The sequence below is a fragment of the Octodon degus genome, unplaced genomic scaffold, assembly GCF_000260255.1.
Source record: "Octodon degus isolate 3935 unplaced genomic scaffold, OctDeg1.0 scaffold00056, whole genome shotgun sequence".
Classification (NCBI taxonomy): domain Eukaryota; kingdom Metazoa; phylum Chordata; class Mammalia; order Rodentia; family Octodontidae; genus Octodon; species Octodon degus.
Window position 1 is genome coordinate 5,871,982 of NW_004524632.1, and position 12,109 is coordinate 5,884,090.

Sequence of the window (12,109 nt, forward strand, 5' to 3'; positions counted from 1 at the left end):
TGTGTGTGTGTGTGTGTGTGGCCAGCTCAGCCCACCAGGGGGCGGGGCTGGCTGGCATGTGGTGCTGGGGGATTGAACCGCAGTCCCTGTGCTTTGCTAAGCTTGTTCTAAGGAGGTGCTTTAGACCACTGAGCCATCTCACCAGCTCCTATATATCTCTATTTACACCCTTTACACACACAAAAAAAAATTTCTTTTGAGACAAGGTCTTGCTATATAATTCACTCTGCCCTCAAAGCCACCGTGGAAGCCTCGGCTGGCCTTGCACTCATAGTGAGCCTCTCGTTCAGCCTTGCAAGGGCTGGAGTTGCAGATGTGTGCTACCATACCTGGTGGTTTTCACAGATGTTATTAGCAATTTCTTCCAGGTATAACTTAGAATCAAGTTTGGAAACTTTTTTTTTTTTTTTTGAAGAGTTACAGAGTTTATTTTATTTTTTTATTTTATATTATTTTTCCATAATTTTATTGAGAAACAAATAGCAATGAGACAGTTTCAAACCAAATTGGTAGGACAGTTTCACTAATTAACAAGTTTGGAAATTAAAAAAAAAAAAATGTTTCCAAGGTCCTTTAATACTACTCTGACTTGAATAATCTGGGAAGAGCTGACAACTTGCTAACATTGACTCCTAGGCCTATGCAGTCTTCCTGCCTCAGCCTCCCAAGTGCTAGGATCACAGGCATGTGCCACCATGCCTGGCTTAGTCACTTCTCTTCTCTGCCATGTGGATAGTCACACACGTGGAAGTGAGCTGCCCCAGGCGGAACCAAGGACACCCCCTTGTCAGTGCAGTACTTGTCTTTGGCCCGTAGGCACCGGGCCACCCCAAGAGGGCCCTTGAATGCGGCCCTTCCCCACAGTTGCACCAGGTGCCACACTGACAAGCCCTGCCTCTTTGGGAAGGCCACTCGGTCTCTCTGCGCCTGCCTCTTCAGCCCTAAACAGATAGGACCCAGCCTTCCTTCCGCAGGTGCTCAGGCGGGGGCTCGCAACCTTGGCTGCTAATCAGGGTCATGCGGGCATGGTGGTCCCCCCCAGGGACACAGATGCAGCTACTCTGGGGTGTATCCAGACCCTAGAAGCCCACCAGATGAGTCTAACATACCCCAAGGCAGAGAAGCATATAGCAGATGGTGCCAACGAACTCTCCAAAGATGCCCTGTGCCCCTTGCTCGGGAAGAGCCTGCTGTCCTCCCCGACACGTGGACTCACCAGTGTGGTCTTGTTCTCCATGTTGAGCGAGGGGACGCTGGTTCGCAGGAAGAGAGTGGCCCAGCCGTCTACCCTGACTCGGTCAAAGTCTCTGTAGTCCTGGAAACGGGGCAGGGTGGTCAAGGGTAGCAGCTGAAGCCCCCTCGAGGCTCTCTCTTGACCCTGTGCACTCCACCCCTTGCCTTCCTGCCAGGCAGCAGCCTTAAGCAGCCCCCTCCCCAGTAGAGGAGTCAGCCAGTCGCTGCTCCATACCCACATGCACATCATTCACTCCTTCCTTCCTTCCTTCCTTCCTTCCTTCCTTCCTTCCTTCCTTGCTTTGAGCATCAGTTCCTGTGCTGGACAGCACAGCACACAGGGTCACAGCAAAGGTCCCAGCCTGGGCTAGGCCCATGGGCTAAATCTGGCCTGGCACCTGCTTTTGTATATAAAGTATTTCTCAGCACACAGCCACGCCCATTCATTCATCTACGGCAGCTTTTGCGCTACTGCTGCAGAATGGAGCCAATGTCCTGGAAACCGAATGGCCTACGAAGCTGGAAAGGTTTGGAGTCAAGTCACAGGAGATGCTGGCCCCAGGCGACACAAGAGGCTGGCACAGAGTCACAGGACCCTCCTGGCTTGGCTCTCTCCCTCAGCACCCAACACGCACCTCGATGAATGTGCTGTTCCACACTCGAGCCTTCACAGTCACGTTGGTGGTGTAAGTGGCATCTGGGAGGGGACACTCCAGCCACACACAGTGGGCGCGGCCAGTGGCACAGCTCTGAGGCGGGCAGGGAACCCAAGACAGGAGACAGACTGGTCTCCAAATTCTTCCTGCTTTGCCCCTCACCCTTTATCCTCTGAGACTTCATCCCATCCCTGGGTGACCCAAAGGGCTACTGATTTCCCTTCATCACTCACACATGTTCTCCCACTCCCCGAGGACATGTGCAAGACACACTCTGGGCCAAGCCCATATGAAGCCAGGAACATGGATAACATGAAAGCATGTGAAGGAGGGCCCAACTGCCCCTCACCAATCTTCCAAAACCTACCCTGGGACACTACCCTCTACCTCTCCTCCCAGCTAACCCTGGCCAGCTCCCTCCCACAGGGGATGCCCTGGCCCTGGCTTCCACCCTTCCCACTCCCAGCCCTTGGGTCTCAGGCTATGAGTGTTGTCTGGTCCCCAATTGGTCGGGCCTCCTTGGAACATGGCCAGAATCTCCTGCTGGGGTCCATATCGGATGCTCCCTATCAGAGTAAGGTGCCGAGAACAGGAGATGAGTCTTCCCCACTCTAGGGCTCCTGAGGGCAAGGCCCATGTCACCTACCAGCCTGGATCCCTATCTCCCTTCCTCTGTGGGCCCCTGAGAGCCCCCCACACCTTGCAATGGGTGGCGGCAACACTCTGCAGCCCTGCCCTGGCCACTCACCAGCGCAGTCTCAGACTTGGCTTTCTTGGCAGCAGCCAGAGTGATGGGTGGGGGGCCCTGCTCTCCCCCAGGGTCCAGCTCTCTCCGCCTGCGCTGCGGCCTGTTCTTGGGATCCTGAAGGGGGAAGAGATTTGCTGAAAAGAGAGGAAGAACTGGGAGCAGAAGTAGAAGAGGAAAAAGGATAGGGAGAGTCAGCTTCCCAAAGTGCAAGGGAGAGGGAAAGATGCAGGCCTTTCTGCCCCATGACATGCAAGTGTGATGCAAATGAGATGCAAATGAAGCATCCCAACTGGTGAACTTACAGAGAGAGTGAGGTTGAGAGGGTTGACCAGGTCTCCAGGAGGCTCGCAGGGCCAGGACCCATTGCCATGAATGGTGATCTCCGTGGGGTACAGCAGCCATTTGCCATTAGCGACTTCATAGGGCCACTCCAGACCTAGGACTAGGGTCCCCAGGGCCGCCAGCCCCTCCCCTACAGGGCTCACCTGCGGGCACAAGAGGTGTCATGGTTACTGTCTTCTGAAAAAAAACACCTTCCACCCTCAGACCCCAGACCCAGCACAAATCCCCCCCTCACTCCTCTCCCAGGAGTCCCCACCCAGAACCCCACAGGTACCCTTACCTGGAATTCATATTTGAGGGGGCTTCCCACATCCTCCACAGTTTTCATGCCCGACTCACCCATCACGGTTCCCCCAAAGAAGCTTTGCAGCCTGTGATTCACCCTAGGAGTAGAAAAGATGCTTGAGTGTGTGTGTGGGGGGGAGGCAGGAGGCTGAGGCCTTGGCAGAGGGGTGGGCACCAAGATGGTTACCACACTCCTCTGATGTCAGGCAGGCCTGGGTACAAACCCCAGCTCTGCCATTCACCAATGGCCTCAGTAAGTTATGATCCTCTCTGAGACTGTTTCCTCATCTGTAAGGTCAAGTACATAAAGGTGGTACAGCTCAGGGCAGTGGTGAGGAGTCCAGGAGAGAATGTACTAATTCCTTGGCAAACAAGTATTTAAGAAATGGCTGGGGGCTGGGGAGATGGCTCAGTAGAATAAGTGCTTCCTTGGCAAGCTCAAGGGCCTGAGTTCAATCCCCGGTTCCGCCAAAGGAAAAAAAAGAAAAAGAAAAAGAAATGGATGGCTGAAGTGTGGCACAGTGGTGCACACCTATAATCCCAGCTATGCAGGAGGCTGAGACAGGAGGATTGCCAGTTTTGTTTTGTTTTTTTAATTTTAGGGGAAGGGTCTACAGGGTGTCCGGGATCTCAGTACTAGATCAGACTTTAGTGATCCACCTGTTTACAGCCTCCCAAGAGCTGGGATTATAGGTACACACACCACCATGCCCAATCTTAACTGCCTTCTCAACATGCCCTGGGGGCAGGGCTGGTACAGCAGGCCCAGGGATTGAACCCTTGGTCCCTGCAACTGCCTGCAGGCGCTTTAATCCACTGAACTGTTTGGCTGGCCCTAGGATTGCCAGTTTGAAGGACCCTAGGAAACAGGCGAAACGGGCTGGGAATGTAGAGTTCTTGTGTTAGAGTACTTGCTAGGTATGACAAAGTCCTGGGTTCCATCTCAAAAAAACAAAACAAGCAAGAAAACCCTCCCTCCAAAACAGGAGCAGGAACCCACACTAGCCCCAGTGCTGCTGAGTCCTCCTATGAGCTCAATTAGGACAATAACATTAATGATGTTAAAAAAAAAGATGACCCAGGGGAAGCGGAGGCTGGAGGAGACACCTGGGCACAGGGAGGCCCTGGCTCAGGAACAGCAGGCTGGGGGCAGGGTGGGGAGCAGAGCAGCACCCACATGCTGAGCGAGGCCTGTAGCGTGTAGTCCACCAGCAGAGTCAGGGTCAGGGGCTGCAGATTGTCCTGGTGACTGGACCTGGGTGGGGGAATGCAGAGGTTGGAAGGAGACCGAGGTCACCACTTCCATCCCAGCCAGCCTGGCGACACCCAGTCACTCACGTAGACAGCTGCAGCTGCACTTCAAGGTCCCTCGTGTGCAATGTCACCCCACTAACCTCAAAGGCGATGAGCAGTTCCATCTGTTGTTAGGAAGCAGAGGGGCCGTTTAGGGACCCGCAGGGCCGACACACGGGGAAGAGAAGGGCCGGCACTCAGTGAGGGAGGCTGTTCTCTGGAGTCCTCTTCCAGGCAAGGGGTCTCCACCTTACTTATTCCTGTCTCCCTTCCCCACCTCGTCTCCCTTCAGTGACAGCCCTGCCATTATCCAGATCTCTACTACGTTTGCACAACCTTGAGCAAGTTACTGCAGTTGTCTAAACCTGCTCAGCCCCCCTCTGGACCCCAACTTCAAGGCAGCCCGAAGGCAGTAGAGCAGTATCCAGGCCTAGGGCTCACCCTCTGGTTTCGCTTGAAGGGGTTCCCCAGCTCACAGAGGATGGTCTCATTGGCTTGGCAGGCCCCAGGCTGAGGAAGGAAGGTAAGGAGGGTCAGGGCAGAAACCTCAGAGGCCTGACAACCAGGTTTCCCAAGGAGGGAAACACAGGCGTAGGAAGAGGAAGGCACACATGCACATAACATGCAAATCAGCGGAGTTCTGCTTGGGCTGAGCCTGGCCGGCAGGCACTTACAGGGCGCACAGAGGACAGCAGCAGGGCGGATGGGACCTCCAGCGTGAGCAGCGCCTCATGGGCATCTTCCCCAGCCCGTTTCTGGCTAGGGGCGTTGGTCACGTTGATACTCAGGAGCAATTTGCGGACATCTCTGCTGTACTGGAGCCTGAGGCAGGAGTCCTGGACTAAGCTACAAGCCCCGTCCCTAAGGTCCACCCAGGATCCACCATACCAGGCTGCTTCTGGGGCTACAAGCCCCGCCCCCAAGCCCTATTGGCCAATGAAGCCCTGCCCTGACAGGTGAGGTCCAGCTCCCATTCGCCAATGGCACCACGCTGCTCCATTGGCCAATCAGTGCCACGCAGTGCCCACCTGCTCAGCCGCTGCAGCTGCTCTGACACGAAGGCTGCTCGCATCTCCAAGTTGCTGTCGCACTTGTTGTCAGGCCCGCACTCCTTCTGGAACTGGACCTGGGGACAGTCGGAGGGATGAGGGGCTCCACCCAGAAAGCACCCTCTGAGCCCACAGCCCTGCGGGCCCCGCCTCGCCCACCTCCGTGTGGTTCTCCAGAGCCTGCGCCTGGTTGAGGACTGGGTAGGCATCCAGGGACCGCAGCCCCAGCCGGGGGCGCTCGGGCATCCGCAGAGGTAATGAGTAGTTCATGGAGATGATAATGGGCCGGAGCTTGTCACGAAGGTTATCCTGGGGATCGAGGGCCACCTGAGCCAGGCCTGCTCCTGCCCTCCTACAGGTTGAATCCTCACTCTACCCTGAGCCCAGAGGGGGAACTGACGGCCCCAGAGTTAGGCGGAGCCCTCTCCAGTTGATCACAAATTGAGTCTACCCTTTGCACCTCCACATCAGCTCGAGGGGATGGTGCTCCTCCTCCCCAGAGGTCTGGGTGGGGTGGGGGAGGAGGCGCCTCCCTTCACCACTAGGTCCCTGGGGTGAGTCTGCACCGCCCCATCTCTGAGGTCCCAATCAGGGACCCTTTTCCAAGGGGTGAACCCCACACCCCTCACTTTCTCGGGGTCTTTGCTCTCCCCTGCTCTCTGCTGGTGCTGTGCACTATACCTCCTCGCCCTCATCCCTCAGACCTGCGGCGGAAGTGCCTTGTCCCTCACCTTTGACCTCCAGGAATCCTGACGCCCCTCCTGCCCCACTCCTCCCTCACCATCAGGAGCAGCTCCAGCGTCTGGCAGCGCGTCTCGGGCATGGAGAAGAAGCCGTGGAATACGGCCGACTGGCTGCGGGCAAATCGGAGCCGGGGTGGGCGGCGGTCCCGGTCGGCCTCCAGGGTGTAGGCCAGGGCTATGGGTGGATGTGCAGTCAGTAGGCACCGGATGGGCACACCCCCCCCCACTGGACCATTCCCCCCACCCCCCAGCACTCACTGATGTTGCGCCTGTAGTTGGGGTTCCCCGCACTCTGGTTGTAAGCGAAGCACAGCTCTACCTGCACACTGTTGGGGGGATGGACAGGAGGGCCTGGTCACTGTGGGACACTCCAGGGGACTAGGCCCTAACTGGCTCCTGTAAGAGGGAAAGGGAACCTAGGGCGTTTCTGGGGACAGGAAAGAAAAAACGGGGGTGTCCACAAGCGGCTCTAAGCTCTCGCTGACCCCTTCCTTCTTATTCCCAATAGAACTATGGAAAACAAGGTCAGAGGTCACTGGTGGGGAAACCAAGTCCCAGACAGCAGGAGGACTCGTCCGACATCATCCGTCAGGTGTTGGCCGCCTTCAGCAGTGTCACCACATAATGACCTGGGGCTCCTCGCAGACATCAGCATCACTCTCTTAGCACTTAATGACTCTCGAGCACTAACGCTATGCCTGTGCCTCGCTGAGCTAGGGACGACTTGCACATTATCTCATTTAATTATCACCAACCCCGGGAGGTGGTTTTTCATTCCCTTCTAGGAAAGGATTCTGAGGCAGGAGAGATTAATAATCGCCCGGGGTGGCTCCCGCTTCCCCGCGTCACCCACCTGACTGCATTCCTCTCTTCTCTTCTGCTAGCTCCCCACAGAACCCTGTCTGCCCCTGCAATGCTGGGGTTTGAACCAGGCAATCCAGAGCTCTCATTCCTAACCACTGGGCGCTGCTGCCCCTGATTCACCCATTATCTCCTGCAAGGAATTGCTCTTTTCTTTTTTTTAAAAAAAATTAATTAATTAATTAATTTATTTATTTATTTGGTACAGAGTCTTTGCTGCTACACAGCTTGGACTCCTAGTGAACCTCCTGTCTCAGCCTCCCCAGTGCTGAGATTATAGGCATGAGCCACCATACCTGGTTTCAGTGGCTGGCTTGGCTTGGGGCTTGCACGGCATGAGGTACCAGGGATTGAACCCAGGTCCTTGCACTTGCCAGGCGGATGCTTAGATCTGCCGAGCTATCTTACTGGCCCTAAAATTGCTCTTCTCAATGAGGGTAGCCAGTGCTGGCCCCAGAATAAAACCTTTAAAGATGTATCAGGTGGCCAAAGGAGGGGCCTAGTGACTGGGGCCCCACCCAGCCTTCTCAACTAGGAGGAGTGGGTGGGTAGACAGGGCCTGCCAGTCTCACCAGGAAGTGGCTGTGCAAAGCGTGGGGTCCAGGATGGCTGGCCTAGCCACCAGGGTCTTGTGGAGGATGTTGATGACCGGCCGCGCCCTGCAGAGACAACAGAAGCAGTCAGGAATCAGTGCCTCTCGCCTGAAGGCTTCCCCGGACCTGGTGCGGAAGATGAACAGAAACGGGACTCTAGGCGGACAGGGACGGAGGAGAGACAGGCTCACCGCAGCAGCACGATGTGGTCTGACAGGCTCCCCACGAGCAGGTCTGGGTAGAGGTTGTCATCCACATCCATCTGCCCACTCAGAGAGTAGCCGAAGGTGGCCAAGCCAGGCAGTCCCAGCTTCTCGCCATGGATTACCTGGGGAGGGGTAGACATGGTGGGGACAGGCCCTGGGGTGGGCTCCAGGGAGCAGGCCCTAGGGCCACAGACGGAGGAGGAGGCCCACCTCAGCTGGCGGGGGCAGCAGCTGCGTCCCCGTCCATCCATACCTGCTGGGGCCGTCTGAGGAGCCCGCTGGAGCTGCTGTGGTAGATGTACACTGTGCCCAAGCCCTCGAACGGGGCACCCACAGCAATGTCTGGGGAGGAGAGGCAGGGCAGGGTTACAGGGGACCGCAGGCTCCACATCTCCCTAACCCTGTGCTGTGGGCATCTAGACTCAGAATGGCCCTGACCTGAGCCTGCAGGCCGTGCTCAGGGCAGCAGGGAAACTACAGAGTCCTGCAGCTCAGGGTTAAAACTGAGACTACTAGGGCCAGGGAGATAGCTCAGTGGTATAAGCACCTGCCTCGCAAGCGCAAGGTCCTGAGTTCGATCCCCAGTACCCCCCTCCACACACACACACCTGATACCACCACTTGCCTCCTTTCACAGGTGGGTAAGCGGCTTTTCCAGAGTCACACAGCAAGTTGGTGTCACAGCTGAGCTGTGCCTAGATCCCCGCCCACAACCTTTCCACTTCCCCACCTGTCTCCTCTTCAAACACCCTGGTTCTTTCAGCAACATTTACCAGCAGGGTGAAAAAAGGTGGTGTCGCCACTGGCAATGGCCTTGGATGAAAGCCCTCATCTCTTAACCCTCCACAAGTGCTGTGGGGTGGGGACTTTTGTCCCTGATGTACAGCTGAGGAAGCAGGCTCAGAAAACCCAGCATAGATGAGTAGTCAGGAGCACTTCTGAGCTCGCGTCTGCCTACCACTGGGCTGAGACTTCAGTCCTGATGCTCTGTGGACTTGACTTCTATTGTTTCCATGAAAAACCCAAACCATTGTCTGATCTTCTTAAACATTACTGGGCTTTTTTTCTTTTTTTAAATTTTATTTATTTGGTATAGGGTTTTGCTACACAGCTTAGACTCGTAGTGACCCTCCTGTCTCAGCCTCCTCTGTGCTGGGATTATAGGTATGTACCACCACACTGGGTTTAGACACCATCATGGCATGTGGTACTGGGGACTGAACTGGGGTCCCTGCACTTGCCAGGCAGGTGCTCAGACCACGGAGCTATCTCCCCAGCCCTTACTGGGCTTTCTTGTTACATCTGCTCTGGTAAGGTCTGGCACCCCAAAGGGCCTGTTTGCCAGGGAGGTGTGCTAAGGAGGGTCCATGGTCCTAAGCAGACACCAAAGGGCCCTTCTGTAGGGAGCACGTGGGCTTCACCGGATGAGCTTCCTGGCACTGTTCTGCCTCTTCTGAGGCTGCGGCCACCCCTTGGTTCTTAGCGATGCCCCAGGAAACAGAATTTCTGAGAAGTAACTTCCGGATAAGCTGAGCACTGCCTAGACAACAGGTCCCAGACCCTCAGCTGTCCTTCTCCATGGCAGCTTGGGCGAGACTGGTCCCCAAGCCCTGCAGAACACCGGTGATGGCCTCGCTATCTCTTACTCCACCTCATCCCTGCCCTTCTCATCCCATGTTCCACACTCCATTCATTCCTGCATCCACTGCGGTACTGAAGACTGAGCCCTGGGCCTCTGCACTGAGCTACAATCCCCGCCTTCCTTTTCTGATTTTTTATTTCTAGACAGGGTCTCACTGAGCTGCTAAGTTTTCTAGGCTGGGCTCCAACTTGTGAACCTCCTGCCTCAGGCTCTGGGAGCTCTAGAATCACAGGTGAGCGTGTGTTGTCCCGCCTGGGGTGATACAGGCCACTTTCTCCACCTATCACCTCCCCCAGCCTCGGCACCTCTCCTTGCATCCTGTACCCCTTTCTCCAGAATTAGCTTTTAAGGTATTCAACTGTTGAGTCCCATCCCTGTTCCCAAACTTTCTCTAGTTGTCCCCTACTCCTGTCCAGTTACCCACACGGAAAGCCGGAGCTCCGTGCTTGGTGTTCAGCGCCCCACCCTCACCCCAGAGCACCCCAGGTGCCTCACCCTAGCAAGATCTGGGTGCATTCTTTTTTTTTTTTTTTTTGCTCCAAATGCCTTCAGGGCAGGTTTGGCTCTCTTGAGTTGTGGGGATCGAACCACAGCAACCTGAGCCTGACTGCTTTGTTGAAGCAGCCACGTAAAGAACTGAGTTAAGGGGCAGGCCCCCCCGGGTGCATTCTGCAGGGGTGTTCTGCCACTTGTGTTCCTTTCAGCCACATGTCTGCCTCCTGGGACATCCACTGCCCTGCCTCTGTCCCTTCCCTAGAGCTGCTCTGAGCAAACCAGGCCTGGGCCCTGTCCCAATCCCATGTGGACTCTGTCAAGCCTGGTATGCGGCTGGCGGGCAGTCCATGGGGGAGGGGTGCTGGCTCTTACCCTGGAATCCGTCCTGGTTGATGTCACTGATGCTGGCCACGGAAAAGCCGAAGCCAGAGTGACTGGGGCCATGGAGAAGGAGGGAGGGTTCGGCAGGGAAGGAGGTGCCCGCCTGGTTCATGAAGACATAGATGGCACCCCCTACCTCCTCTTTCCGCTCAAAGTAGTAGGGAGCGCCCACCAGAAGGTCCTGCCACCTGCACAGGCCAGGAGGAGGCGGAAGGAAGCGTGAGGCCGGACCCCAGCGTGCAGCAGAGCTCTTACAGGCGAGACTGTGCAGGGCACGCAACTCTGTGAACGGCACTTCCAGCCACAGGCCACAGAAGGGACACAGAAAGGCCACCAAATAAAAGACATGTGTCACTGGGTGCAATAGCAAAAGGCCGTCATCCCAGCACCCAGGAGGCTGGGGCAGGAGGAGCGCTGTGAGTTCAGGGCCAGGCTGGGCTATCAAGTGAGTTCAGACCAGCCTGCGCTGTCTGTCATCAGCATGCAAGCAAAGATGAAAGATGACTCCCAGACGCCCACAGGTACTGGAGCCACGCAGTGCAGGCACAGACAAACACGTGCAGGTGTCTCGCAAAGGAATGCAAACATGCGGACTCCCAGGAACTCTGCAAACCCCGGAGACTGCACAGCGGCAAAGCATGCCACACCCCTGCCCTGGTCCACGCAGCCCTTCTCTCCCCGGCCCCAGGGATGTCCTAGACCCTTACCCATCGTTGTTCAGGTCTGCCAGGGCAACGGCACTGCCAAAATAAGCGCCCACCTGCGTGCCCTCCAGCACCTGTCTCTTCCGAAGGTCCCCGCCTGCCTCCTGGCTCAGGAGGAAGACGGCGCCCCTGTGTTGGTGCCGCGGGGCACCCGTCACAACAGTGATGTCTGAGGTCTGCAGGACAGCTCTGCCCACCTGCACCGAGTACCCTGGAAGAGACAAAGGGTCCAATCAAGGCCCAGGGGCCACCAGAGGCCAGCGGCCCTATCCCTTCCTGGGACCCAGTCCTGCCTGCACACAGGACTATGAGCACCAGGAGAGTGGAGGCTTTGCCTGCGGGATCTGGGACAGAGCCTGGCATCCAGGTGGTATGCAACAAGTGCATCAAATGCCACTTGTCACACCTGTACCCTGCACTCCTCCACCAGGCCCAGGTGCTAGGGACTGAGCCACCCTCCCTTTCTGTCACCCAGAGAGCCACCCGCATTGGACACACCAATATAGAGGTTTCCTTCACTCTCCGGTTCCTTGTAACTGTACTCTGATAAATCCCAGTCCTTCCGCTGAATCATGTAGGCATTTCCTGCACGAGGATTTGGGAAGAGACAATAGGAGAACCTCAGTTACCACTCCCTTTTCTTACCATATCCACACCTCCCCTATAATAACAATGCCTTGTCTTAGTAAATGGAATAAGGACTCCCATTTTGCAGATAAGAAAACTGAGGCTTCAGGGCAAGAAACTGATATGCTTACAGTGACATGGGAGCTAGTTGTAGAGGCAGGACTCTGCTATCCTCCTGGCTCCTGGGTAGTAGGTTCTAAGGTGACATGTCCCCACCCTCTAAACTACGAAATCTTACTATACAATTTTTT

The 12,109-nt window shown here is 56.0% G+C and overlaps 1 protein-coding gene across 1 annotated transcript in view; it reads right to left on the bottom strand.

The window, feature by feature from the left end:
* Itga3 (integrin subunit alpha 3) overlaps positions 1-12,109 on the bottom strand; it is a 31,599-nt gene that overhangs the window by 7,382 nt on the left and 12,108 nt on the right. Inside the window, exons 5-23 of the mRNA XM_023718123.1 lie at positions 11,730-11,816; positions 11,235-11,442; positions 10,519-10,715; positions 8,263-8,351; positions 7,995-8,131; positions 7,783-7,869; positions 6,608-6,675; positions 6,388-6,524; positions 5,766-5,915; positions 5,586-5,683; positions 5,232-5,379; positions 4,999-5,067; positions 4,603-4,682; positions 4,442-4,519; positions 3,260-3,362; positions 2,940-3,122; positions 2,638-2,751; positions 1,869-1,982; positions 1,217-1,315 (exon numbers count right to left, since the gene is read on the bottom strand). Coding sequence (XP_023573891.1) covers positions 1,217-1,315; positions 1,869-1,982; positions 2,638-2,751; positions 2,940-3,122; positions 3,260-3,362; positions 4,442-4,519; positions 4,603-4,682; positions 4,999-5,067; positions 5,232-5,379; positions 5,586-5,683; positions 5,766-5,915; positions 6,388-6,524; positions 6,608-6,675; positions 7,783-7,869; positions 7,995-8,131; positions 8,263-8,351; positions 10,519-10,715; positions 11,235-11,442; positions 11,730-11,816 — 2,246 coding nt within the window. The remainder of the gene's footprint in view (positions 1-1,216; positions 1,316-1,868; positions 1,983-2,637; positions 2,752-2,939; positions 3,123-3,259; positions 3,363-4,441; positions 4,520-4,602; positions 4,683-4,998; positions 5,068-5,231; positions 5,380-5,585; positions 5,684-5,765; positions 5,916-6,387; positions 6,525-6,607; positions 6,676-7,782; positions 7,870-7,994; positions 8,132-8,262; positions 8,352-10,518; positions 10,716-11,234; positions 11,443-11,729; positions 11,817-12,109) is intronic.